Source organism: Rhinolophus sinicus, chromosome 6, assembly GCF_057876585.1.
Source record: "Rhinolophus sinicus isolate RSI-liver-muscle chromosome 6, RSI-T2T, whole genome shotgun sequence".
In the NCBI taxonomy this organism is placed as follows: Eukaryota; Metazoa; Chordata; class Mammalia; order Chiroptera; family Rhinolophidae; genus Rhinolophus; species Rhinolophus sinicus.
In genome coordinates this window covers 1,954,722-1,982,693 of record NC_142506.1, presented here as the reverse complement: position 1 = coordinate 1,982,693, position 27,972 = coordinate 1,954,722, and the positions used below count along the sequence as shown (strand labels likewise).

Genomic DNA, 27,972 nt, shown 5'->3' with positions numbered 1-27,972 from the left:
GGCGCTGGGGAGGCTGGGACATGTCTGCTGCGGGCTCATGGGTTACAGAGACAGCTGCTAGTCCTGTCCCTGGGGACACCCAGATGAGTAAGTGACCGTCCCCTGGCAGGCCAGGATGTTTGGTGCATGCGAGTGTGCCCGGGCAGGGTGTGGGGTGTCCCACGCAAGCAGCTCTGACCTGCTAGTCAAGAGGCCTGAGCTGGAAACCCTTTGGCCATGCTGGAAGGGGAGTGTGTGCCCTCGCTGGACAGAGCATGGGGGACAGAATGAAAATGTGGGCAAACTGAAGGCCTCTGTGAGGTCTGCACTACTAAACTATGTTGGGAAGTGAATCAACTCCAGGGATGTCTTTTTAATGCCCCCTAAGTTATTGATGGATATTCTCAGCCTCCTAAATGTGCTAAGGCACCTGCCAGAACTCACCCTCTCCCTGGGAGTTCTCTGCTGCGAGGCACCAGGATCACAGAACCGCTTCCGTCTGCTCCCTCCAGAGTCCAGGGCCTCCAGCTGCACCACGAGCTGGACCGCACTCGCCTCCGGGCCAGCACTGACCTAAATGACGGGCGAGCCTGCAGGCGGGCCTGGCAGCAGAGGCTGAACACCCAGATACAGCAGCTCACCCTGCACCTGCTCGTCAGCATCTTCAGGTATTTTAAACATCTCCAGTGTCTGTCAGAGGGGCCTGAGCCCACCTGCAGGTCCTTGGTGGCAGCGGCCCCCAGAGCTCAGGAGACTGAAACCCCCCGAGCCCTGCAGGAGAGGAGGCAGCTGCAAGTACCTCCCCACGTGGGGGGCGGTCAGACCAGACTTTGCCCTCTTGCCAGCACGCGGGGTGATTATTTCAAAAGTGACATTTTAATGGCCGAACTCTTTTGATGTACATATTTACATAAAGCAAATTGTTTGCTGGGAGGAAATGGGATGGTGTATCACAGACAGTCGTATCATCTCTTTGATCCAAGTGGCATAATTTGTGTGGTCATGCTGTTTTCCTTTTGTTCTTTTAAGATGAAATCTTTCATGAACAAGGTTGGGGTGTTTTTTTTAAATACTTTATAACTTGATGAGTTCATAAAAAGCAGAAAATATGATCACAGATTATAAAACTTTACTTCCCCTCAAAATAACTTTGTCCTTCACAATGGAAAGAGACATTGGCCATGCTGCGTACTGAATATCACTGTAAGATTACTGATTCTATTTGTAGACTTCAGATCTGGGAGATCGTGTGCTCAAGTCCCCACAGATTTATAGATGAGGAAATGGTGCGAAGAGGTGAGGTGGCTTGTGGGGGTCACACTGGCGGCCGACCTGGGTGAACACTCAGCGTCCGGCTGCCCTTCCCGGGTCAACACCCTGAACTCAGTCTTATTTGTATGAACAATTGTTGCATCTTCATTTGCGTAAGGAATGAGGGTCTTGAAGACAACGGTGACACTGCCTTCTGGCGTGTCATTCCAGTTGGAGGGAAAAGCTGTGCTTGAAGTAACGAAACAGCTGGACCACAAAATACACCCACACTGTGTCCTTCGGGGGTCAGAATAGTCTCTCTAAAGAACGGGGCTTTTCAAAGTGTGTCTATCTGGTCGCCATTCTTTTGCTTCTAATAGCAATATTTTTGTGTGTATTTAGAAATATTTCAACACTTAGGCTCTTTCTCTTTGTCAGGGAAGTGAAGAATCACTTGAATTATGAACACAGAGTATTTAACAGTGAAGAGTTTCTCAAAACACGAGCTGCAGGGGACCAGCAGTTCTATAAGCAGGTAGGGCTGTGGGGCTGGTGCACGTGTGTGTTCATTCTTTACCGTTTTACATATTTAAAACTTTCCAAAATGAGTGTTTTCAACATCTGTTCTTATTTTACTAAGTGTGGTAGCGTTTTGAAAGGTTTATTTTAGCTTGGTTCCTTTGGATCCATTGGCCATCTCTTATTTTTAATGGGCTTTTTAGAGTATAGTTTACGTAGAACAAAACGTGCCCATTTTAAGTGTCGAGTGTGATGAAGTTTGACAAATGTGCTGCCCAGCTGGGTAACCAGCTCCCCAGTCTGGATCTATCATCCCAAATCACCCTCGTGCCCTCCAGTCTCCGCCACCTGGCCCCCTCGGGGCTGCTGTCACCATAGATGTTTCGTATTAGGCTGGTGGCCTGTGCCCTCTGCCTCTTCCGTCCTCCCCTAGCAGTGTCTGGTGTTCCGATGTGGCACCCTTTGGTTTTCTGTCCCCAGGTAATGAGCACTTGGGTTGTTTCAGTTCTTGTCTATTATGAAAAGTAACATTTCGGGGCTTTCTCTGGCAGGCCTTCTGACCCTTTCGGGGCACGTTTAGGGGTGCGAGAGCAGCTCTCCTACCAAGCCACGCACACGGATTTCCCGCTGTATGTACCCCTCGGTGCTTGGTGAAGCCTTGGTGCTCCTGCCCCCTCTGGGACTCTGTCCCCACCACAAATTTGTTTCTCCCGGTGGACGGGCCCTCCCCATGAGCGGGCAAGGACCACAGGCATTGCTGACACTGGCCTGCTGGACCAGAGTCACCACAGAGGAGCCAGGAGAAATCGGGCTGGAACTGGGGTCGGAGGAAAGCCCAGACTAGTGCACCACTTATTTTATGATTGTGCCCAGGGGTCCAGCGGCGCTGTGCCAAGCCCCTGCGTGTCCCCCGCCTTTGTGGGTCGGCTCTGTGACCGGTCCTGAGTGTTCTGTCCTGGCTTTTCCTGGTGCTGCTCAGCTCCCACCTCCAATTCCGTGCGAGTGTAGGTCCCAATAAGCCACTGCTGTTCTCTTTCAGGTTTTGGAAACCTACATGTTTCATGCTTTTCTTAAAGACCGACTCAACAGGAGCATGGATGCGTTTGCTCAGATGGACCTTAACACGCAGTCGGAAGAGGACAGGTACTCTTGTCATCACGTTGGGTGCACGACTCTTTGGGGGTCCAGAGCCTCACGGAGTGAAGTGTTATTTGGGCAGATACACAATCAATTCAATCGGAAGTCTCACATTTAGCGATCCATGAGTTGGGTCACACAGGCTCCTCTCCGCATATTTCTAGTTTGGGGGGCGGAGGGGCTCTGAACGTGCCTGACCGCAGCATGTGCCTGCGTTTGCTCCTCTGGGACTGTTCATGCTATTCCCTCCCCATCTTCTTTCTCTTCCGACATCGTCACCGTCTCCAAAGCCTGTTTCCCACCTCTTCTGTGATGAGTTTCCTGAAACGGTCACATGCGCCCCCACTGTGGACGACGCTAGTTCTGTGCATTGTGGTCCCTTCTGGGCAATGCAGACGCGCTGTTCCCGCCGTCTGCCTCTTACTTTGTGTGAGATCGGATCCTGGCCACGACGTTGGAGACGCTTCGTGGAGGCCTATGTGTCGACCACTATTGTGTCGATAAAGCGTTGCCTTTTTCTACCCCAGGACAAATGGACTGTTTCTTAGTCCAAAAAGACCAACAATTGAGAAGATGGCCTCACGCAAAACTTCGTCCCAGCACGCCGCCCGCAGGCGCATGGTCGTCAGCTTGCCCAACCTGCAGGACATAGCCTTTCCCGAGCTGCCGCCCAGGAACGCGTCGCTCCGGAAAACGGACCCGGCCGACCGTCAGAGTGGCAGCACAGGTGACGGCGTCACTCCCTGTCCCAGGCGCATCCTTCTGACCCTTCAAGTCACTGAGAGAAACCAGAGCTTGTCTCAGTGGAAGGGGATGGCTCTTGTTTGGGTGTTGGTAGCAGTTTAATCATTTGAAATATTTTTAGGATGTTCATCTGGCAAACAATGTTCATTGTAGAAAATTATTTCTTGTCTGTACTGCGTTTCCCCGAAAACAAGACCTCGCCAGACCATCAGCTCTAATGCATCTTTTGGAGCAAAAATTAATATAAGACTTGGTCTTATTTGAATATAAGACCAGGTTTTAATATAACAGAATAGAATATATTACATAATATGTAATATAATAATATAATGTATTAATGTAATAATTATATTAATGTTAATAATATGTTAATATAGTATAAATATAATACCGGGTCTTATATTAATTTTTGCTCCGAAAGATGCATTAGAGCTGATGGTCCGGCTGGGTCCTATTTTCGGGGAAACATGTACTTGCCATCACTTGGCTCACTGCTAAGATAACAGCTATGCACGGTGTTTGTCTTTCGCATATGTATGCACGTGTGTGTGTGTGCATATGACATATGTACGTTACCTGTTTCCACATATCAGTGTCTAATGGGCTACAATGACTATTAGTGAGTGCCAAACCCTTTGTAGATCCTGGGGGTACGAAGGAACGAGGGCCCCAGCCCTCACAGAGCTGACATTCGTGGGGTGAAGGCAGACGGTAAACAGATAAATACATAAGACGGGGGTATTCAGTGTCACGGCACAAAAGCAGCAGGTCAGGGATGGTGACGGGGGATCTGAGTGTGGAAGGGACACTCAGCAGAGACGCGAGTGAATGGAGCGGCTGTACCACGCCGCTCGCGGGGGGAGGTACAGGGCCAGCACAGGGTCAGCGGCGCCCCTCGTACTGTTGTGACACACAGCAGCCTCGTCTCTGAATGTCAACGTGGCATTTCCTTGGCACTTCAATTGCTATAAAACATGCCTGGACGTGTGTATGCCTGTCTTATGTCCGTGTAAGCTGCAGCCAAGCATGTCACAGCACAGGTGACAGGTGATTGGACTCAGTGCCGCTTTCTGTGCAGCTCTGGGATGGAATCATGCCCGTCTGCCCCCTGAGCCCTCACCTGCCCCTCCCAGGCTCCCCTCCTCCTCAGGCTGTCATGGCTCACACGCATCTTTCTGGGGCGAGCTGCCCACCTGCAGGGCTGGCCTTGTCCTGTCCACTGGAGCTCCTGGGGGCAGGGGGATGCTGGCTACCTGGGAGGCCCTTAGGTGGTATCCACGGAAGGAGTTGGTGGGAGACATAGCCGGTGAAGGGTTGGCTCTGGCACTTTGTCACGACGTACCCGGGGCAAGTGGGAGCCTCAGCGTCCGCACCTGCAAGATGGGAATGACAACAGCAGCCGCCTCACAGAGCTGCTGCTAAGGAAATGAAGCAGTGACTTTACAGGGCATAGCCCTGTCTTACAAGGACGACTGGGTTCAGGTTATCAGCTACATCCTCCCATGAAGACTCACTGCCAGATGTTTCCATTTAGCATTAATAGTTTTAGCGAATAAAATTATTCCGTATTCTCGGGGTGCCATGGAAGCAACGTGAGGGGCCCGTCGTTCAGCTGGGGGCTACGTGGAGCTTTCCAGAAGCGGCACACAGGCTCTTGCTTTACGTTGCACCCAAGGCATGGAAACAGTTGACCTGGACAATGGGATGGGATGGGAGCACGTGCTTATTTTTCAGGTCTTTTCTAATTATCTGCTTATTTCCCCCTTAACTCTTTAGTTCTGAATGTGACCCCTCAGCCGACGTATACGTTCAAGATCCCAGAAATCCACTTCCCCCTGGTGGCTCAGTGTGTCCAGGCGTATTACAACGACTGTGTCAACCTGCTGAGCAAAGCTATGAACTGCCTGGCCCCCGACAACTCCGTGCTGCTGGCTCGGTACCTCTACCTGCGCGGGCTTGTTCACCTGATGCAAGGGCAGCTGCTGGGCGCCCTGCTGGACTTCCAGAGTCTGTACAAGACGGACCTCAGGATCTTTCCTGCCGATCTGGTGAAGAGGATGGTGGAGTCCATGTCGGGGCCTGAGTGCGCCCAGGCCGAGCGGACGCCCGAGCTGAGAAGGCTCATCAGCGAGTTCCTGGACCAGCCCGGGGAGGCCCCCAAGGCCGATGACCATGTGAAGAACTTCGAGCTGCCGACGAAGCACATGCAGCTGGACGATTTCGTGCAGAGGGTCCAGGAGTCCGGCATCGTCAAGGACGCCAGCATCATAAGCCGCTTGTTTGAGGCCCTGACTGTAGGTACGAGGACGGATGCTGGGATGGTGGGGACACGTCAGCTGACAGCTCAGTGAGGCGACCCTGTGGTGCAAGGGCTTTGCCAGCTTCCCGGGCACTTAGAGGAACAGGAGCGGTGGCTGCGCCTTCCGTGACAGGACAGAGATAGTCCTGTCGCCGCCGTTTCGGACCAATGCCGCTTGGCTGGTCATTGACCTGAGCTCTTTGAGGGGTGGGAAGAGTCTCAGTAAGTTTGATGGGGGACCAGGAAGCCCCTGCAGGTTCGATCCTGTCCCATGGAGTCTACTCACTGTGTGATGGTCCCTTTCTCACGCCTCGGAACTGTGGCTTCAGCTGGAATACTTGAAGGTCACAGGGACAGCGCAACAGATGCCAGGCCCCCCATCTCCCCAGCGCTGCGTTTCCCACTTTTACTGCACTTGTCTGGTTTAGCACCCTTTCCACCCCTCCCTCCCAAAGGGAGCACGGTCCCCAACTCCAGGCTTTCCTTTGGACGGTCTGCGTACGCATTCACTACAAATGGATGTGTCTATCCAACAGGACACAGGTTTGTGTTTTTCAGTACACGTGGATGGTCATACCATGCGTACCCGTCTGCACTTGCTACTTACTCAACGCTGTTTTCACGATGTATCCGCGAAGATCGTAGTGTGGCTGTGGGTGAGGGTAGTGATAGTTCTCTCTTCACTGTCAGGCGGTGGCCAGCGACTTTGCCTTTTCAAACACCGACACGGGGAGAAGGCTGTACCTGATCCCAGGAGTGCGTGTGGGTTGCTTTCTCCAGCTTGGGGAGTGGGTACCTGTCCTGGGAGCGGGTACCTGTCCTGGGAGCGGGTACCTGTCCTGGGAGCGGGTACCTGTCCTGGGAGCGGGTACCTGTTGCCTCGCTCCCCGGCTGGTAGCAGCACCTGTGAGCTGCGTGTCTCCTGCTCCTGGGGAGCGCGTGGTGTTGCCAGCGAGTGACAAGTGTGAGATGACATCTCACTGTGGTTCTAAGGGAATACCTGCTGGGAGCTGGGAGCCAGTCTGGTTTCTTTCCTCTGAGCTGCCTTTGTGTCATCTTTGCCCATTTTTACGTGAGGATTGGAGCTCCTGTGCACCCTGGGACGGTCGTCCTTTGCTACTAGGCGGGCTGGTGACGTCCGCCCCCTGCTTACCACATGGCTTCCGTTTAGTTTCCCGTCTGTGGCCCCGGGGGGACCCAGCAGGGTGTGGCATTTGTGTGTTTCTCTTCTGTTTGGATCCAGTGACTGAAATTTATACTAGTTAAGTCTAGTGCCTGTAAACCGCTGGGGTCAGGTGAGCGCCACCTGGTGGACACTCTCCTAAACTGCCCAGCACCTGCACCTTGTGGGACAATGAGGTCTGGCTTTCGGTTCTCAATTCCGACAGTGTCAGTCATTCTTAGTATTGAACACCTCACCTCCTCTCCTGACCTGTCTGTCACAGCACTGTCGCTGGCTGTCCCAGAGATGGCTGCCATGACAGTTGTGGCTACGGCATCCAATCCCCAGATAACTGTCACCCCAGACACTGAAATGGAACCAGAGCAGGGGTGTGACCGTGCAGCCTGGGTGGGGACGGGGAGGCAGACCCACAAACACAGAGCAGGGAGGGAGTTGGCCTGGCCTCGGGGCCCAGCTCTGCACTTACCCGCCTGCCGGCAAGGGCCTTTCTCTTCATGCCTCAGTTTCCTGATTGGGGAAGGAACCTGCTGTTGGGAGAACTACACAGACGTGTGCAGGGTGTGGAGCACAGCAGGTGGTGGTACAGGCAGGGCTGCCCTCAGGGAAGTGCCAGGCCAGGATGACTGATGGTCAGGGAAGGCTGCACATGACATGTTTTCTCTGGGTCTTGAAGGATGGGTAGGAGTTTTCTGGTCCAAGCACTCCACACCAGCACGTACAGAGGCAAGTGCTTGTGTGACCGGAACATGGGGTGTGGAGGGGGGGGGCCTGATCCTGGAGGAACCCGTGGGGCCTGGCGTAGATGAGGAGTCCTAGCGTTTGAACACGAGAACAGCCCCTCCTGCCATCTCAGAAAGGTCATTCTGGCCGCGGCTCTGAAGGCCTTTTAGAAGCTGCCTCCTGTGCAGGACGAGGGGTGCCTGCTGTGTGACAGGGCACAGAGTGGGAGAGACAGGAGGAATGCAGGCGGCAGTGAGCCAAGGCAGGAGCAGGCACGGGGTTGCAACGGCCAGAATTCTTGGTGGTTGTGTGCAGGTCTGTGGGGGGGGGGGGTTGTCCCCTCTCCATTTTATAGGAAAGGAAGCAGGTCCCTGTCAAAGCTCACCTCACCTGCTGCTAAACAGTGGGAAGCTGGGCTTCAACGTGGGTCTGACTCCAGAGCTCATGAATATTGGACATTGGAAAGGTTCCTGCATCAATTAAGATCATCTTGGTTACAAATAATACAAGTAATCCATTTACTCACATAACCCAATAATGAGATAGTCTAGCTTCAGACAAGGCTTGATCCAGCAGCACGGACTGTCACCAAGGCTCTGGTCTCTTCTGTTAGTTTCACTCGAGGACTAGCTCCCCTCATGGCCCCAAGGTGGCTGCCACAAGTTCTAGTGGTGACATGGGTCTTCGCAACCATAAGAAGAGTGTCCTGTGTCCGTGTTCTCCCCCTACCCTCCAAGTTTCCTAAGAGTTACTGTGACTATCTGGCTTAGGTCACACATCGATCCCCATCCCTGGGTCACGGGCTGCAGAGGGCAGTTAGGTGGGTCTCGGTCCAGTGTCCCAGCCTGGGGACGTGGGCTGTCTGGGAGGGGCAGGCAGAACTCCCCCCGGTGTCTTCCATGGGGTGGACTGGAGCACTGGCGCCACCTGCTGCCTTGTTCGGGTAATGCGCTACTTCTCTAAGCAATGTATTGTAGACGCTTTGGAGGTGGCTGTAACAAATCTCTTTTTTTAAATAAAACTCAGGGCACCAGAAACTGATTGACCCAGAAACATTCAAAGATCTCTACACCTGCTGGAAGAAGATAGAAGCAGAGGCCCAAGAGGTCAGTCTGCCTGCGGCGGTGATGGAGCACCTGGATAGAAACGAGTGTGTTTACAAGCTGTCCAGGTCGGTCAAGACAAGCCGCGGTGTGGGCAAGCTGGCCATGACCCAGAAGCGCCTGTTACTCTTGACCGAAGGCACGCCAGGCTACGTGGAGATCTCCACCTTCAGGAACATAGAGGTGGGGACACAGCCGCCCCATCACAGCTGTGCTCATGCTGCTTGTGCTTCCTGTCGTCTTCCCCGAGGAGGGACTCTGAGCTGACATCGGGACTCGTCTGAGGCCTGATAGTTTCCACACTTATAAGAGGCATGTTTCCTCTTGGGAGACAGGACAGGCAGTAAAACTGTCACCCCGTGGTGACCCCAGCGCTCCCTCAGTTTCCCCCACACCGGCTTTGCCAAAGTTCCTCCTAGAATTCCAAGGAAATAAATATTTCAGGTGAAAGAATGAACCAGGTTCAAACACTGGACGAGCCCACGTGTGTGGGTGTTGATGAGCTGCCAACAGACCACACTGACGATCTATCAAGGCGACACTGAGCCCTCAGACGTGGCTGTGACCCGACTGGATTTTACACATTTCTGAGAACAGGGTCACAGGGAGGCTCCTCTCTTGGCACCCCCTTCCCCCCCACCAGGGTCACTGCAGGGCATTCTCTGTCCTGCTGGGGCCGCCCCTCCCACCCCCCACCAGCCCAGCTCTGGCCAGGCCCCAGGGGCTCCGCCTTCCCGTCAGGACAGCAGCCGAGCGCCCAGCAGGTCCCGAGCGCGTGGGGGAGGACAGCAGGGGTCTCAGACGGCCGCCGCGCCTTCATTTCCCATCTGCCATCGCCGCCTTTGGTCCCAGTGCCTCTGAGGCTGTCCCTGTACTTACCTTCCTCTTCTTTCTCTGCATCCACAGGAAGTCAGAAGTACCACAGCAGCGATTCTGTTTCTCAGAGTACCTACTTTAAAAATTAAAATGGTGTCCAAGAAAGAAGTCTTCGAAGCCAACCTCAAAACGGAGTGTGACCTGTGGCACCTGATGGTGAAGGAGATGTGGGCTGGAAAGAAGCTGGCTGACGTGCACAAGGTGCGGGGGGGACGGGGACGGGGACGGGGACGGGTGGGGGTGAGGGGGGTGCCGTTCTAACTCCAGGCTGTCTCATCATGCCCACGTCCCTAGAGTAACGTGCAGCCATTAAGCCTCAGGGGACTCAGCAGACAAGTTGAATTAGACGTCTCGATAGAAGGCACTACAGGTGCCATGGTCTGCGTGACCCAGTAGAAGGCATTGTGGGCTTGGGGACGTGTGGTGAGCACAGGGGCTGGCCGGGCGGTGTAGCCCATGGGGGCGGCCACTGCCTTCATTTCCCCCGCGCTGGACATCAGAGCAGAGGGAGGGGCCTGGACGCGGGCAGGTCTGAGAATGGGTGCTCTGGCCACACCAGCCAGGATTAGGGTTTGGGCAGGGGGTACGCTGGACCCCTCCCCCAGGGTTAGGCTATGTGCCAGGGACCTTTGTGCCTCCCTTTACTTTGGGCCAGACCGATGGCTTTGATTACACCAAATTAAGACTTCATGGTCACAGAGGGTGCCCTGGACAGAGCTGAAAGACGGAGGACATGGACGGAAGACATGTGTACTGTCTAAATGGCAGAGGAGACGGGCAAACCCACAACGAAATGGGCAGTGTACGAACAGGGAACAGTCTGTCAGGTGCCCGCGGGTTATCAGGGATGCAGGTGAAGGCCAAGTCCGCCGTGGCAAATGAGAAAGACCATGACCAGTCGCAGGAGAGCCGGCATTTGGGACGGGAAGTTCCCGTCACGGGGGCTCAGGCCACAAACACTGCGCAGGCGTGTGTTTGGAGAGGGAAGGGGACCTGGTCCTTTCCAAGATTCCAATATGCTGTGACATTTGGACTGGCCATTGCATTTCGTGCCCACAGGGTTATGTGGCAGAAACCAGCAGTCACGCTAAAGCCTGTGGCTGACAGACCACTTCTAAGCAGTGTCACAGGCGCCCATGTGTCCCTGGCTGCTTCCGCTCTACAGGGTGGGGCTGAGTGGCGGCGATGCAAGTGTGTGGCCCACTAGCCTGGACATTTACTACCTGGTCCTTTACAGAAAAGGTTTGCTGACCCCGGTATGAGCTCTCGATCGATGTTTGTCTTCACTAGAGAACAATGTCTACATGACATCACATCCAAATTGAAAGCTCTCCGTGTTGCTTTGGGAAAAGCAGCCAGCTTGCAAAGCACCGTCCATGGACTCGAGCAGTGTCCTGTCCTGTCCCCCTGCAGGACCCTCAGTACATCCAGCAGGCGCTGACACACGTCTTGCTGATGGACGCCGTCGTGAGCACCCTGCAGTCGCCTGGCGCCATTTACGCTGCCTCCAAATTATCGTATTTCGATAAGATGAAGAACGAAAGTAAGATAAGCGTGTCTGACGTCGCATGTGGTTCTTGAATGCGTCTTGATTTTTACCGGGGTGACAATTATCCAGGAGATCCACAATTTCTCCTTTTTTTTTCTTTCTTATGTCTCGACTTCGACTATCACACATTGTTCTGTACCTTTCCACGCAACGTTTGTCCTTTTGAACCTGCTCCTGAGTTCCCGTGTGTGATGAGCACTTGGCTGCTTTCACGGCTGAACGTACCCCATTGTGGGAGGGGGCAGAGCGGTTGATGAGCCTGTGGGCGGCTTGTACTGTCTCGCTGTTGGGAACATGCGTGAATGAGTTTCTGTGTGGACATGTGTTCATTTGTCTGGTGTGTAGCTGGACGGCTCTGCTTTCTAATGTCCAGATGAGGACACATACCCGGCATGCGTTTGTTCCTCTTGGTGCGTTTCGCTCTTTGCCATGTCTTACTTCCTGGCCCCAGAATCCCCCTCTCCTGGGAGCAGGCAGGGTGCTCCAGTTGTCACGAGACCTGCTGGACTGGCGTGGGGGCCTCGTCAGCAGCGTCCTAGAACCAGAGGTGGACTGCGTTTCTCTTCTTAGGAATAAAATCAAACACTGCGCTTCAGCTGTTTAGATCCCGCCACACTCAAGCCTTCTCCATCAAGAGTCTATAGAAGCGCCTTCTCTGTCCTGTAACAGCATCTGGTCTCCATGGCGGCATCCAGGAAACGACAGCTCTTACCTGTTGTCCGCCTCGTTCCACGGCAGAAGGGGAGCCATCTGAGCTGTCCCTGATCCCTTGTTACAAATCGAGAACTCTTATGCTGTGTGTGAAGTTGAACGAGGCACGGTGCCCCTGGGCTTACGTTACTTAGTAGCTTGTGATAGAAATTCAGAAAATAAAATTTTCTGAAGTTTTGCACCCCATGCCTGGCGTTTGCAATGCCTGGAGATAGTTGTGGCCGTGTGTGTGTGTGTGCACACATATGTGTGTGTGGGGGTGTTACTGGCATCTACAGGGTGAGGCAGGGATGCTGCTAAATGTCCTACAGTGCCCAGGACGGCCCCTGGCAGCCACATGAGGGCTCACAAGCTCTGCTCGGGCTTGGTCAGTGCTGGTGGTTTTGTCGTGGGCATATTAAGTCACCGAGAAACATTTCAGATCATCCCTTTACCATATACTGTGTAACAGTTGCGTGCAGACGGAGCTCAGGTTGTGGAGTTTACTAGTCAGGAGAGAGGTGGGTTCAAACAAAAGTGAAGTCACCTGATAAGTGCTCACCTCTGGCCAGTGATTCACACTACAGATGACAGATGATGATGGCGGGAGAAAGGCCCCTTGGATGTGCATGGTTTTACTTTCATATCTGCGTTCAGAGCTTCGTCTCCCAAACGATGATGCTTTAAAGGAAGCAGAGTGTCTGAGGCTGTGGGATGACATCGGTTTTGTCGAGTCTAATAAACTAAAACGCAGTGTTTGCATTTCAGTGCCCATGGCTGTTCCCAAGACAACGGCGGAGACACTGAAGCACAAAATCAACCCTTCAGCGGGAGAGACTTTCCCTCAAGCTGTCGACGTCTTGCTGTACACGCCAGGTACACACAGCTTTTCCTTGTTTGTTGCTGCTGGCTTTTGAACAATCTGATAGGTTCAGACTTGTGTTCGAGGTCAGCCCTGAACTGAAAGGGCCGACGGCACAACGTGGAGTGAATGAGCACCAGGCAGTTTTCTACTCTGAGGGGTGAGGGTGGCCGCTCGTGCACGTGGCCGCGCGGAGGCCAGAGCCACGGGAAGCCCAGAGGGGTCAGAAATGGGGCAGGCACCTCACGTAAGCCCCGCTCCAGAGTGACTGTCCCACACGTAGGCAGCGGCTCAGCTCACAGAGCACACACGATCATCTTGCCCTTTGCAGTTAATCTGGTCTGTTGTCATCATGACAAAATGACGGCGTCTCAGAAATTGCAGACACGTGTCCTTTGCTGATCTGAGAGTGACAATACGGTCCTCTTACACTGGGAGTGTTCGGAGTCTTCCTTCCATGTGGAGACCCTCTAGGCTACGTTAGGATGATGACAGGAGAGAAATGGGTGCTGCCCGGTCTAAGTGCAAATAAAGATCGCCATTGTGTTACAGGTTTAAAACAGTCAAATTGCTTCCCCCCCCCAAGCCATTGTTTCTCAATCTAGTTGTGTTGGAGGCAGTCAGTCGCCAGCTCACAGCCCCTCTCGCCCGGCACATAGAAGCTCACGGCACCTACTCACAGCAGCCCAGCTCCAGGGAGAGCTGTTGTTCACAATCTTAGCTGTAGAGGGCGCAGCTCACTGGCCCATGTGGGAATCGAACCGGCGACCTCAGTGTTAGGAGCACTGCGCGCCAACCACCTGAGCCCCCGGGTCGGCCCCAAAACGCTTTTGTTTAATCCTGACTTGTACAGAGTTGCAGCAGAGGGGTATTCCTCTGAGAGGAATTTACAGTGTTGGACACAAAAGAAAGAACTGGGCAGAAAAGAACCTTAAAATCCAGCTGCTGTGTTTTCAGTTCCTTTGTATCTGAATTAACAACTAGCACGTCTCCCTCATGCTTCCTGATCTGTGGCTCCTGCAGCTAATGATTCACAACCACGGAGCTTACGTTTCAGATGGTGTCAGACGGGTAAACTGAGGCTCTGTGGCAAAGCAGTGTCCAGAGGCAGTTTTCTCTCTTCACTCACCATGCAGAAGACCTGGTAAAGCAACAGATCACACATGGAAGAGAGTAAAGCCCAGTCAGACCTCGTCCCACCGGACACTCACCCGATTTACCAGGTCCGGGCTCTCTGCTGACCATGCATGATGGCAACGTCGCAGACCAAGACCCTTTCCATCACGGCATCTGAATCAACGAGTATTTTTAGATCTAAGTCAGTTTCCCTTACCTTGAAACTGACTAGACTCTGGGCTTCCCATTGTGATGGGCCAGGTGATTCAGAGCAGCTGTCCCTCTGGAGCATCTAGAAAAACCGCACAAGGTGTAACAACAAGCGTGAAGAAGAGTGGGGCTCCTTTCCCTGTGGAGCGGCTGCCGGTCCCGGAAGCCGTAGAAGCTAAGAGCTGAGCAGAACCTGGCTCGTCCCGTGGGGTTACAGGGACACACACTGGAGTCCAGACCCGTCTCCAAGAACTCAGGAGGACAGGGCACGAGCCCTCAGGCGGCTCCATGGGCAGTGTCTCCCCCAAGGGCCGGCAGAACGAACCCCGGAAGGACTGGCACGTTGATACTCCCTGGACTGATGACAAAGGTGGTGCCACAGCGCAGGGATTGGGGAAGGATGTCCTCACTGTACATGGTGTAGGGACATCGCGCAGCCACATGAAAAAATGAAGCTCAACCGCACTGCGGATCAAAGAGTCTTCAGCTCCGAGTGGACTGACATCTAAATGCGAAAGGCAGAAACAGACAAAGCCCACAAACTTCCAGAAGACAGGAGAACACACTCATGACCTCACGGTAAGGGAAGACTTCATAAATGGCATAAAATAGACTAGCCCTGAAGGAAGACGGTGAATTTGACTCCACTCAGATGAAGGATTTTAAAAAGACAGTTTCAAGAGCGTGAACATGGTAGTCACACATGAGGAGAGCATGTTAGCAACACAGTAGGACAGCAAGGGGCTTACACCAAGGATACAGGAAGAACAGCTGCAAATCCAGGAGAGTAAGACACTCCAGCTCAAAACTGGGCAAGACACATAAATGCCTCACACAAAGGATATCCAAATGGCCAATCAGAGCCGTCAGCCTCGTTAGCAATTAGGGAAACGCAAATAAACCACAAGTGAAAAACCAAACTCTTCAAACACCATTAGAATGGCCAAACTGGAAAAGAATGGCACCCCCCCCAGTGTTGGAGACGATGTAGAGCCTCGCGACTGCTCACTCTGGGTGGCGTGTAGTATACACGGGGCAGGCATAGGGCTCGCTCCTGCCCCAGGCTCCCCACACGGCTCCTTCCACTAGGGGCCTGGTACTGGCTTTCCTCTGCTCCTCTGCCTGTTCTCTAATGAATTCTGTCCCCCTCAGATCCCGGCTCAGCCAAGTCGCCCTGGCTGTGCACCCCGACGCTGTATGTGCTGCTCTGACCGCAGCCGGCTCGCTCCCAGGAGGGAGTGGTGGTGCCGGCGGTGCTCACGTCTGCGTCCTGGGCACCCAGCATGCACCTGGCGCTTGGCAGGCACCCAGGCCGTACCTAAGCAGTGGCACAAGTCACGTGCTGATGCAGCAAAGGATTTTCCCTGAAACATTTCTGGGTTGCTTTTCTCTTTAGGGCATCTTGACCCAGCAGAAAAAGTGGGAGACGCTCACCCCAAGTTATGGTGCGCACTCAGCGAAGGCAAAGTGATTGTGTTCGACGCTTCTTCTTGGACCATCCACCAGCACTGCTTCCGCGTGGGCACGTGCAGGCTGGTGAGTGAGCCGAGCAGGTTAAGTGCGGACGGTTTCAAGCAGGTTCCGGACTGAGCTGAGGTTTTGGAAAAACGGACGTGTCAACCCGTGGACGGCAGGCAGCCAGCTCCAGCGCTCTAGCCTGCGAGCAGGGGGTTATGCCTTTTCGTCTTGTGTTTTTAAGTGAAGTGTAAGCTTGATCCACCCTTTACTTAAATGTTCTTATTTAAGGGAGCAGGTGATGGCTGTAAACACCCCACTCCGAAATCTAAACATGGATTTCAGTCACGTAAAGTGCAGTTTGTATTCTCACACTTACATTTCCAGTCATCTAAAGAGGACTTGGAATTGTTTCAGCATATTTGGGGATGAAAACTAAGAAAAGTTTAAATCAAATTTGCATATTATAATCATCTCCGGGTTGAGAAACCATAATTCTTTGAGTTTTTAGACTGATTACTCTCAAATTAGAGTAATTCCTACAGCCCCCCCTTCGCCCCCCGATACACACATGCCCAAGAGCTGCTTTCAGACACGTAGTCCTCAGCGCTTCAGGAATCAGCCCACTGCTTTCTGGAAACTTCTCAAGGCCTTTGAAGATCATTTCTTACCACACTACGTGGTAAGTTCCCCACCTGGGCCAGACCTTGAAACCAAGCCCCAGTGGGACCGTTTCAGGAGAAGCCTGGTGTTGGCAGGTGAGGAGGGCGATCGGTGGGTCTCCTGGGCCAGAGAAGGGGCGCCTTCACCAGTGGAGCTGCCCAGGTGGGGCCACCTTTTAACTCGGCGACTCCAGGGCGTCTGATCCAACACCATCCTACTTCACAGGGAAAAAACAAACAAACAAAAAAAACCAAGATAATTTTTGAGCTGAACTGACAACATCGTTGGGAAGCAAGAGCCCAACTGCTCCTTGAAGACGCTCACACCTGTTGTCTGGTCGTTGCCCCCGTTCAGGGTCTGAGGGGACAAAAGCAGCCCGTCCCAAGGGCTCTGTCAGGGACACACTCGGGCCCCTCTCCTTTACCACGCAACTTTCCTTATAGGTTTCGTGTGAAAGGAATGCTCTGGTGACCAGAGGTGGGGACCATCCTTCAGTGACTGATGGCAAACATCACATGTTAGCAAAACAACAGGAAGTTGCTGAATTAGTTCCCCCTGTATCAACTAAGAAGGCTCCTCTGAGAAAGTACAGGAGCCAAGATTCATTCAATTGAAATACTTACCCAAGTCTAATAATGCTTCAGACCAAACAAAAAAGCAAGGAGAAATTAAGGAAATCATTCTCATTCGAAATTTAATTTTTTTCTGTTGATTCTCAGTTACAAGCATTTCAGACTTTTTAATAGAATAACTTTTAAAATCCTAATGAAAGTAAAAATGAAAAGGCTGCATTTTGTAGCACTGTCTGCTCTCCCCTCACCCCGTTAGGTCAGGCAGCATTTAATTAAGCAGAAGTTTATCCCAACTGTGTGAAAATATCTTCCTACTCGTTTCAGAGGTGTTTTGTACCATCTACCGAGAAAGAACGCTGGATCATTATTGCAAGAAAATGCTGCCGCCTCTGAAATTTAAAGTTCAAAGTAGTTTAACTCAGATACCTTTGGGCTAGTAAAGAAAGACGTTTCACTAAAATTATACCGATTCTCAAAAGACGCCTCAAAAGAAAGGGCGTTTTTAAGTGGTTCATTCTGAAATTAGCAAGTTCACATCTTTTTCTAACTTTCATGTTTACTGGTACAATTAAAACTGTCCATTTTTATAAGATCCTCCTTCTGACGTAAAGCTAAGCCACTTAACCACCAAGCATGGGTACTGATTTGTCTGGCATGAGATCTGGCCTCAACCCTTCCAACGTGATACAACTTACTCTTTGAAATGTACTCGTATTGGAAATGTGGGACATGTAGTTTCCAGTCAAACGTTGCACGTGTCAGGGATGAAACAGGCAAGACGATCATGACAGAAATCGAAGCCGCTGGCCAGTCTGTGCAGCAGCAGCGCCGGGAGCTCACGGTCCGGACGTGGGAGGGAGAGGCTTCTGGGTGGCGCGGTGGGAGTGGTGGGCAGGGGCAGGCAGGCTGTGTTTCACATTTACGTGGCTTTTATGACCAGCCTCTGCAACGTCAGGATAACTGGCTGTCGACTGTGAAGCCGGACACCCTGCCACTCTCTCCAGCCGCAGCCTGACTGTCAGTTGGTTGTTGTGAGGGTGCGGCTGTCCTCATTTGCAGATTCCAGACTCGCTGAAATGTATCTGTAACCTCAAACACACACTCGGGCCGCCTTTCCGGTCGTCCACAACATGCTGTGCACAGAGCAGGGATGAGGCGAGTTTCCCGACATCCTCAGCTGAGGCGACAGGGTGACACCGTCATCTTGGGTCAACTCCTACTGTAGACAAGGAGCCTTCTCACTGCCTATTTGGTGCCATGTTTGGTTTTTCCCATTTTTGTGCCTTTGATTGGTGATTTTACTGTTTAAAACGGTCCCCAGTGCAGAGCTGACGTGCTGTCTAGTGTCCGTAAATGCAGGAGGCTGTGACGTGCCTTCGAGAACACACGTGGTAGGAAAGCTTCGTGCAGGCCTGAGTTACAGCTCTGCTGGTCGTGAGGTCCATGTTAATTCATGAATCAACAGTTTGGGTAAAACACAATGTCTTTAAACAGAAACACATAAAACGAGTCGTGTGTCGATCGGCTGATGAAAATGGGACCGGAGGCTCGTGGGCACCTGACCATGTCCACTGGGCGTGGCGACCTGAGGCGACAGCGTGAGTAAGGGGAATGACTGAGTTCTGATTTCCTGCACCTGCAGAACTGCATGGCCATGGTGGAGCAGAGCCAGGTGTGGGTCGGCTCGGAGGACTCCGTCATCTATATCATCAACATCCGCAGCATGTCCTGCAACAAGCAGCTCAGCGACCACCGCACCAGCGTCACGGGCCTGGTGCAGGGCAGCACGGCGGCTCCCAGGTACCACGGGGCCTTGGGCAGGCAGCCATGGTGCCCAGAGGGAAGGGCTCAGGATGGCTGCAGGCGATTGGCTGTGGGGCCGGCTGGGCCTGTCGAGAGAAGCGCGTCTGGGAGGAGGCCAGGTGGCCTTCTTGTCTGTTTTGGTCTTGGGCGCAGAGAAGCACGGTCAGTGGCAGCTGGTGCGTGGCCTCTCTTGGCTTCGGGTCGTCTGGCCGTGGTCCTGGCGTACAGACGCTGCACGCAGTGTTCTGTCTTCACGTGGTGCGCTCCATCAGCCCGTCTGTCCAAATGTCCCCTTCTTATCAGGATGCCGGTCTTACCGGATTGGGGTCCACCCTGTTGATACCATTTTAACTTGAACACTTCTGTGAAAGCCCACTTTCCAAACAAGGTCGCGTCCTGAGGTCCTGGGGGTCAGGGCTCCAGCACATCTCTTTCCGGGGACACAGTTCAACCCGAGGTGTATTTACGTCATTGACTCTGACTCACTGTCCTTACAGCAGTAACGTCAGCTTCCCGAAGGCAGGCACCGCGTCCGTTCTGCTCTCTGCTGTGGGTCCTCCGCTTATTAACACAGGACCTGGCACACAGCAGGTGCCCTGGGCAGGCATGAGAGCCAAGTGGGGTCCCCGCTTCCCTCTGTGGAGGAAGTGGAATCTCAGTGAGCATGGACGTGCTGGGGTCACCCACTTGGCGCAGTGGCCATGACTGAAGCTTTTCCGCTCTTCTCTCTGTGCCAACCCCCCAACCCCGTCCCCTAACTGGCTTTCAGAGGAGCCACCTGTCCCTAGTCAGGCCCAGTTCAGGTGGATATAAGGGGCCCTGCACTGCGCTGGGTAGCGTCCACCCTCCCCTGTAGCTGCCAATCACCAACACCACGCTTGTTCCTGAACTTGAACTTGGGGAGTGCGTATGTCGCCGCTGGCCCCTTGTTTAAGGGCTTAGATTTTAGTTCATAGGCCTGTGGCCGTTCTGCTCACCAACCCCCTGCGGAGTGCCCCGCATCCTCAGAACCCTGCCTTTTCCTGCTGAATCAGTTCCATTTTAACTAAGACTTATTCTCACCACATTAAAATAGTGCGTTTGCCTGTCACTTACTGTCCAGGTTGCAGGTGCTTTATCTAGTGGCAACTTTGTTCTTTCTAATTAATTAAAATGTACACAGTGTTTTCGGGGCCCAGATGAGATGTGTGTGTGTGCTCATATCTTCAGCCACGTGTACTCGTGCAGCCTGGACGGGACTGTCCTGGCGTGGGACGTGAGCTCGCTGCAGGTGATCCGCAGGTTCCAGCTGAGCGGCGGGCTGTCGTCCATCAGACTACACGGCGGCTGCCTGTGGTGCTGTAAGTCCTCTGTCCCCCGTCTCTGTCAAAGCGGGAACCCACCCCTGCTCTAGGAAGAGAGATGAGCACTAAAGGCCTGTTTCTTCTGCTTTAGGCACTTCCACCTTTTAGTTTAAAAGTTCAGTGTCTTTGAAAGCTCTGGCCCTGCTTTGCACTCCCTCCTGAGTTGGCTGCGTCCCCGGCGCCCACAGCTCCCTGGGCACGTCTCCCCCACAGCCAACAGGACACCTGCTGGCCTCTCTCCTGCTCACAGCGTGAATGCCCCAGACGCCTCCAGGAGTCACCGATGCCCCTTCTGGGAGCGTTCTGCGGCCCTGTCGTGTGTGCAGCCGGAGGGCGAGCCAGACAGGCCTCGCTGTGCGCTCGCCCGCCTCCTCTCACAGCACAGACCCGGGCGGATGTCTGCAGGGCTGAGCCGAGCATTTTGCCGGGGGCGTGACAGGGAGGCTCAGACGTACTGGGTGTGGTTTATGGTCTGCGTTTCTGAGCACCTGAGAGAACAATCACTGTCTGCATGTTGACGTCCTCCCTGGAGTTTGCTGGGTAACATGGGTGCTGGTCACCAAGTGTGTGTTTCTAATTGAAGCACATTTTGTGTCAAATGCACAAAGTATCTGCCACATAACTGTCCGGCAATCAAGACATAGAGCACTTCCATCCCACCCAGAAGTTCCTCCCAGCCCCTTCTAGGCAGCCCCGCTCAAAGGGTACAGTGTTCTGCACTGTCACTCAGGCTCTGATTTGCCTGTTCTTGAACTTTCTATAAATGGGCTCTACAGCCTGTGCCCTTTTTATCTGGCTCTGTTCAGACGTGTTTAGGGTTCATCTGTGACGTGGTGAGTGTCCGCAGCCCGCGTTTTACTGCTGAGTAGTGTTCCTGTGTGAGTATTCCGTTCTCCTGGGTAGGACTCGGCCGAACTGCGTCTGCGCATCAGAGAGGCTGCCAGGTGCCCCCCCAGAGCTGCGGCAGCAGGCGACAGTCCCAGCTCGGTCGTATCCACACCCACAACTAGTGTTTTTACTGGAACCGCCCTGGAGGGTGTGAGGTGGCATCTCTGTGGGTTTGGTGGCACGTCCTTGGTGGCTAATGAGGTGCAGTGTCGCCATCCGTGGGTCTTTGGAGAGCTGTCTGTCCAGGTCCTTTGCCCATCGCTCTGCTTGCTTTTAACGGGAGTCGACTGTTGCCTTATTTCTTTTCCATTTTCCCCATCTGTGCGTTTCTTCTTTCGGACTAAGTATCTTTTGTACTCAGTGTAGTTTTCTTTATTGTCTTTTCAGCTTCACTTGGACTTTGTGGGGCTGCTCTAAGGATTGCAATGTGCGACCTTCACTGTCATACTGTTTCACGTGTGACGTGAGCCGCTCACAACAGTAAAATTCATTCTATTTACGGCCTCCTGTCTCTGGTGCTGTATTGTTCAATGCAGTATTTTATCTCTACAATTGTGTGACAAGCCTCATAATGCACTTTTTTAAACTTTTGCTTAAGTACCTTGTGGTCAGAGGCCTGCGTCGGGCCAGTGGCCAGCGGCCCTGTGCTTCTGGCTGCAGCCTTCGCGTGCATTCGGGTTCCAAGCCAGGCTTTGTCCCTGGATTGAGGGTCACTGGGCAGGTCCCTTAAAAGTCTTAGTGTCTGCGTGTCAGTCAGAGTGAAATGCCACCGTGAGGGCTGAGATACTAGAGGCAAAAGCACCCTGGGCCTCAGTGCCGCCAAGTGGAGAGGTGAGAGTCACCCCAAAAGTGGCCCTGACAGGATGGGTGCTGCACCCAGTACTCAGCTGGCTTGGATAGGAGGGGTATGGACTTGGAAAGGGGGCCGCGGAGGGGGGCTATGCCCACAGCTCCTCTCCTGGATGAAGCCTCCCAGGCCCCTCAGTACCCTTCCCCGTGTGCCTGGCCCACTGGGGGCAGCCATCGGTCCTGTCCCCTCTGTCACCCCCGTGCCCGCTCCACACACAGCAGGTGCCCTTACATGCTCGCAGCCAGAGCTGCTGCGTGACTGCTGCCAGCTGCCCTTGCCAGCCGGGGCCCCGCAGCAGTAGCACAGGCCGTGTGCACTTAGGGAGAGCCCGGAGCCGCCGGTCAGCACCAAGGAGGAGGCCAGAGGTCCCTGTGTGTCCAGGGAGACAGAAGCTTTCTCTATGTGGCTTCCTGCAGCTTGGCCTTACTCACGAGCAGCAGTATCCCGGGGCCTCTCCATCAGCCAGGTGGAGAACGGCCCACCTGGATAAGACGCTTCCTGTAGGAGGCTCGCTTTTGCTTATCAGGCCTCAGGAAACACCACCTTTAGCCGAGCATAGAAGCAGGACAGATGTGGTGGGCTCTCACTTCCAGTGACTGAAAACCCGGGGACAGAGGGTCACTTCTCGGCGAGGCCACGTGCCAGGGGACCTGCAGCCGAGTCACTGTCGGCGGTCAGAGCACGCTGGCGTGGGGGCACCTTGTGCCTCCCAGGCTGGTGTTCCTGGGGTGTCTTCCTCCCGTACGCAAGGCAGGGCTGTGTCCCCCTGTGTCTGTGATGCTGGCACAATGGCTTCAGCACATGGGGATAGGGCACCTGCAGTAACACATACGAAAGGACAGCCGTTCAGCACGTCCCGCTCCATCTCCCTAAAACATGATTTACCTCCACTGACGGCCTGGTTTTGACGGCCTGCAGCTCTCATGACGTGGAAACTTGATTTGCAGAAGACAGTTTGCTTGCGTGGTTCAGAGAAACAGACAGAGGAACCCTTAGAGACAAGCTGCACGGAGGCAGGCGCTGTCCTCTTTCATTCTAACAATCGCCAGCTGGGGTAGGACTGGCTGTGGCTTCCGGTGGCGGGGAATCCACAACAACCGTGGCAGGGAGACTCCAAAAGCTGCTGCGTCTCCGCCATGTTTCCCAGAGCCTCAGAAGGGGCGCTGGGTTCCAGCAGCTTCCTCAGCAGTGAAAAGGGCTGCCGGTCGCAAGGGGCCGGTGGGGAGTAAGGTGGGTGAGAACATGAAAGTGCCTTGCCTGGGCTGCAGCCAGAACCAGTGCCACGTGGCAGTTACGGTCACAGACGCTGGCTGCTGTCGGCCTGAGAAAGGGACCAGGGCCCCCCAGTCCCACTTGCTTGCCCAGTGGCTGCATCCTGAGGCTTCGCACACGCTTTGCCTGCCCCTCACCCTGGCTCTGTCCTCCTGCAGGTACAGGCAACAGTATTACAGTTATGACAACGAATGGCTCTCTCTGTCAAGAACTGCAGATCAAAGAGAACTTCCAGGAGCACAGCACCTCCTTCCTCGGCTTCCAGCTCGTCCCTGAGGTACCCGGCAGCCCCTGTCCCTGCCGCCCACACAGCCTTGGGTGCTGCCACCCGCATCGTGACTTCTGTTTCAGCAGGAGCAGCTCTGGGCGGCGTGCGCAGGATACGACGACATCTACATCTGGGGCCTTAGGGACCTGGCCCGGCCCCCTCACAGGATTCACCTGCCCGACTGCTCCAAGGTCAACTGCATGCTCAGGGTGAAGAGGCAGGTAAGGCAAGGGCCGTGCCCCCCAGGGCTGTCCCACGGGGCTCTGGGGATTGCCTGGCCTCATCCACTCGAGGCTCAGTCCCCTGGGCATGTCCGGGAAGGATGTGGATTGGGGCACACCATCCCACCCAGCACACCCACGAGGCCGGGCTGTGTGTGGCTGATGCCCCTCGGTTTCTCCTGGCAGATCTGGGTGGGCGGCACGGGGCTGTCGCAGGGGAAGTCCAAAGGGAAAATCTACGTGATCAACGCCGAGAGGAAGGAGGTGGAAAAGGAGCTGGTGGCCCACACGGACACTGTGAAGACCTTGTGCTCGGCCGAGGACAGATACGTGCTGAGTGGGTCAGGCAGGGAGGAAGGGAAGATCGCCATCTGGAACGTCGAGTAAACAGGTAAACGAGCTGGTCAGAGCCGGGCTCTGTGAGCGAGGCCCTGCGCCGTTTGCCTGCTTTCCAGAGCTTTCCCAGAGAAGGCGGGTCCAGAGCCAGGCTTCTGGGTGGGGGTGTCCACAGCAGGAGGCTGTGGGCTCTCCGGCCTGTCCTGAGACCCATGTGGACGCTCTCTCGGACTTTCTTGCTTAAACTGCACCAACATTTCAGGCTGGGGTGCTTCTCAAGACAGGCAACTGGATTGACTGTGTGACAACCTCTGCTGCGAAGTTATCCTGTAAGTTAGCTAGAAAGTTCCAGAATCCACAACCAGGAGCCAGCACTGGAGCCAACGGGAAGCAATTTAAGTCAAATCACACCTGACCTGCAGACCTCCCAGCTCTGGTTCTGTCTTTCCTCTACTTCATTCATTGATTCATTCAACAAACACTGACTCAGCATCAGCGTATGGGGGCCTCCAGCCTTACACGGATTCAGTTTCCAGCACAGCTTATGAGAAGGGGTGATTTTAAATGACCACTTTGTGCCCACCTTGTTGTCCCCCATCAGAGGTGACTGAAGCTACCCAGAGAGGGGACAACACTGGTAAGGCTGCCCGGGTGGGGGTGGCCGGATGAGGCAAGCTCTGTAATTTTTTTTTTCTTTTTAACTAAAGCAAAATTTTTATAATGAAACCCAGAGAGTCTTTTGCACCAAGGAGCACAGATGAAAAACTCCTTCTAAAACGGGACGTATAAAAATTTTTTAAAAATAATAATAAAAAATAAAACAGGACGTGTAATCTGGCTCCCAGTCAAGTTGCTGCCATGTAAACTCCCTCACTGGCTACTGCTGTACATTTCACTCCGTCGAGGTCTGGTGCGAACACCGTATATGTATATGGAGATGGTGCTGTGTTATTTAACTAAAGATGATCTTATTAGCTATAACTAAATGTTTGCAAAAAAAGCCCCGTGCACACTTTTACTATAGCATTAGGATGGTTTCGGCATGGTTACTGGACATGGAGGGGGCAGCGTGTGCAGGTGCCCGCGGCCTGTCCCCCAGGCTCCCCATGAGCTCTGTCTCAGGCTGCTGGACCCTCAGTCTCCACACTAGACCTCTCTCCCCAAGATGTCTCTGAGGGTGCACATCAGGCCCCTGGAATGGCCATGTGTCAGAAGCGTCTGCCGTTTCTCCACAATGAGCTCAGCCTAGGCCTCTGGCTTGGTCTACAGGACCCAGGCATCGACCAAGGTCCAGACCACTGACCGACATTTTGGGGTGTTCTGGGAATGTGGTGCTGAAAACAGCCAGGCGGCCCACTCCCAGAGTCTGCTTACCGAGAGGGTGTGCTCCCCACTTCCAGAAGGACCGCTCGGCCAGCGGCAGAGGGCAGAGGGCAGAATTCCGCTTTTGGAAACACATGAGAAATTCCAGTAAAAGCCTGTCAGAAATAAATGATCTAATGCCACACGTAAACCAGGTATTTTCACCTTGTCAGTAATAAACTTTCATTTACTAAACACTGAATGTCCGGTTTCCTTACTTTATCCCACATTAACTGGCAGGAGAGGGCTTTAAAATACTGCAGGGCCATTTTAGATTTGCTCTTAATTCATCGTAAGCATCCAGCGAGTGATTTTAATGCAGACCCTTCATTTCCTCCCTCTTGTTGATAACTTCCAACATCTTATTTGCCAGTCACTTCATTCGACACAGCTGGTAGGTAGAAAGGCTTTTAGGAAGCGGTCGTTTATGTCAAAGAGAAAACAAGGTGACCAGTGGAGTAATGGGACTGTGGGCTGCAGCAGGCGTAGGGTCTGTGTTATGCAGACCCACAGGCTCCTGGGGGTGGGCCTTGTTGAAATGCAAAGGGCACTGTTTGGTGCCTTTGGAGAGATTCCCTCCTGATTTGTCACGGAGGGCCCTACATGAGCCACTCAGCAAACAGAGGCGGTGCCTTCCCTGCCTTGGCTTCAGAAACCTGAATTAAACTGGTACCAAAAAGTGCTTGTCTTGACCTAGAAGCCAGTCTGCTTTAATGTAAGTCCAGCTCTGCAGCCGTTATTTCAGACAACAAAAAAGAAAGCTCGTTTTGGGCGTGAGCGTGGCGCCACCACCCCAGTGAAAAGCCTGCTCACCCCTCCACCCGCCGGGACAGCTGCGCACGTTGTAAAGCTGATCACACGGTGAGGCTTTAGGGTTGTTCTCAGAAGACATGAACGCATCATGCGGCTGATCTCAAATGACAACCTGGGGACTGGATTAAAAGTGTAAGACTTTTGTCCATTTCTAGATGCCTTAGCAAGATGGAGAGCCAGGCAGAGACGCTGCATGACCTCTGCTGCCTACGCATGTTTGCATTTCTTGCAGTGATGCCACGGGACCCCCCAGGCGGCAAGGCAGAGGCTCTGGGAAGCTCTGGGTTCCTGTGCCTTGGAACAGACAGGCAGCCTGGGGCTCTGGCCGTGTGACCCGACCCCTGTAGAAGGGGGAAGGTTCCTTCTTACAGGGCGAGTTTGGAGACCGAGAAGGGTACGCCACTGCTGGGCCTGGGGACAGCTCAGAGAGCATGCCATCCCAGGCTGCTGGCTGGGCTCTGTGAAAATCTTAAGAGCAAATGAAAATGTGATAGCTACTGGAGTGGCCCTCAGACAGATGTGTCCATGTCCTAACCCCTGAAATCTGTGAATGAATTTATTCAGAAAAAGCATCCTTGGTATATAATTAAGTTAGAGATCTCGAGATGAGGTCTTTCTGGATTAGGGTGGGCCCTAAACCCAATGACAAGTGTCTTAGAAGAGGGAACACAGAGAGACACACAATGGGGGGAGAGGCCCACCTACGTGTCAGTAACTCAGCTGTATGCACGTTAAAACTTTAGAAATTGCACACTTATACCTGTGCATGTCACTGTATGTAAATTCACCTCAATTAAATACCAAAACAACCCAAAACACACAAAGCCATGCACTATATAGACCCTACAACTGTTGAAAAAGGTTATAATGGAATATTTTTATTTGATGCCAATAAATGTGACAACTTCGATGGAATGCAAAAGTTATTTGAAAGACACAAACAACTAAAGCTCAATTCAAAACGAGACAAACCAAACAGCCTTATTTATAATAATGAAGTTTAACCCATAGTTTAAACCTTCACATGAAGAAAATGATATACAGAATTCACAATGAAGTTTTTCAAACATATAATAAGAGTGACTATGTCCTGTCCTATTTTGGGACCAACACGACCTTGCTACCAAAACCAGACAAGATATTACAAAGAAAAGAAAAAAATCCAGACCAAATCAGATCCGGCAATACATAAAAAGGTGAATCCCTTGTGACAAGTGGAATTCGTCCCAGGAACACAAGGTTGGTATAATAATTCAAGACCAACTGATGGAATTCACCGTCTTCACAAGCTCAAAATGAAATCTCAAGTTCATCTCAATAGATTCAGAAAAGCATTTGACGTAATTCAACATCCATTCATGATAAAAGTGCCCAGCAAACTCGGAACAGAAAGAAATTTCCTCAACTGGATAAAGGGTTGCCATGAAAACCCCACAGCAAACATTATACTCAATGGTGAAAGACTAAATGCTTTTACTCTAAAACCAGGAACAAGGCACACATCTCTCTCCCAGCCTGGGAGAAAACATTCACAAAATATGTATCAGATAAAGGACTTGTATTCTTAAAACTCAACAATAATGAGAAAAACACACCAATTAAGAAACAAGACAAAAACTAGGTTAGACATTTCCCTACAGAAGATACACAGATGGCATATAATCACTGGGAAATATGTTCACCATCTAAGAAAATGCACCTTAAAACCACAATGAGGTCCCATTACAGCCCCAGAGAAGGGCTGAAATGTTTACAACGTGGGAGACGAGGCTGGGGACCATCTAGGACCCTCACTCACTGCTGTGGGAAGGCAAAATGGTACAGCCCCACTGGGAGGTAGTTTGGAGCTTTTTATAAAGTTAAAAATAGACACACTCTATGGCTCAGC

General features: G+C 52.9%; 1 protein-coding gene across 4 annotated transcripts in view; it reads left to right on the top strand.

Moving 5' to 3' along the window:
- Positions 1 to 25,473, top strand: part of DENND3 (DENN domain containing 3) — a 46,562-nt gene extending 21,089 nt beyond the window's left edge. For 2 of the 4 annotated variants that reach the window (XM_088798926.1, XM_019724645.3), the window contains 15 exons: positions 492 to 647; positions 1,669 to 1,765; positions 2,789 to 2,892; positions 3,414 to 3,613; positions 5,407 to 5,928; positions 8,859 to 9,118; positions 9,842 to 10,012; positions 11,225 to 11,354; positions 12,819 to 12,926; positions 15,635 to 15,774; positions 18,571 to 18,728; positions 19,941 to 20,071; positions 23,243 to 23,361; positions 23,436 to 23,573; positions 23,760 to 25,473. In XM_088798926.1, the coding sequence (XP_088655052.1) occupies positions 492 to 647; positions 1,669 to 1,765; positions 2,789 to 2,892; positions 3,414 to 3,613; positions 5,407 to 5,928; positions 8,859 to 9,118; positions 9,842 to 10,012; positions 11,225 to 11,354; positions 12,819 to 12,926; positions 15,635 to 15,774; positions 18,571 to 18,728; positions 19,941 to 20,071; positions 23,243 to 23,361; positions 23,436 to 23,573; positions 23,760 to 23,960 (2,635 nt within the window). In that variant the 3' untranslated portion in view covers positions 23,961 to 25,473. The remainder of the gene's footprint in view (positions 1 to 491; positions 648 to 1,668; positions 1,766 to 2,788; positions 2,893 to 3,413; positions 3,614 to 5,406; positions 5,929 to 8,858; positions 9,119 to 9,841; positions 10,013 to 11,224; positions 11,355 to 12,818; positions 12,927 to 15,634; positions 15,775 to 18,570; positions 18,729 to 19,940; positions 20,072 to 23,242; positions 23,362 to 23,435; positions 23,574 to 23,759) is intronic. The other 2 variants (XM_019724651.3, XM_019724659.3) reach the window with 2 other exon arrangements.
- The last annotated feature ends 2,499 nt before the right edge of the window (positions 25,474 to 27,972 follow it).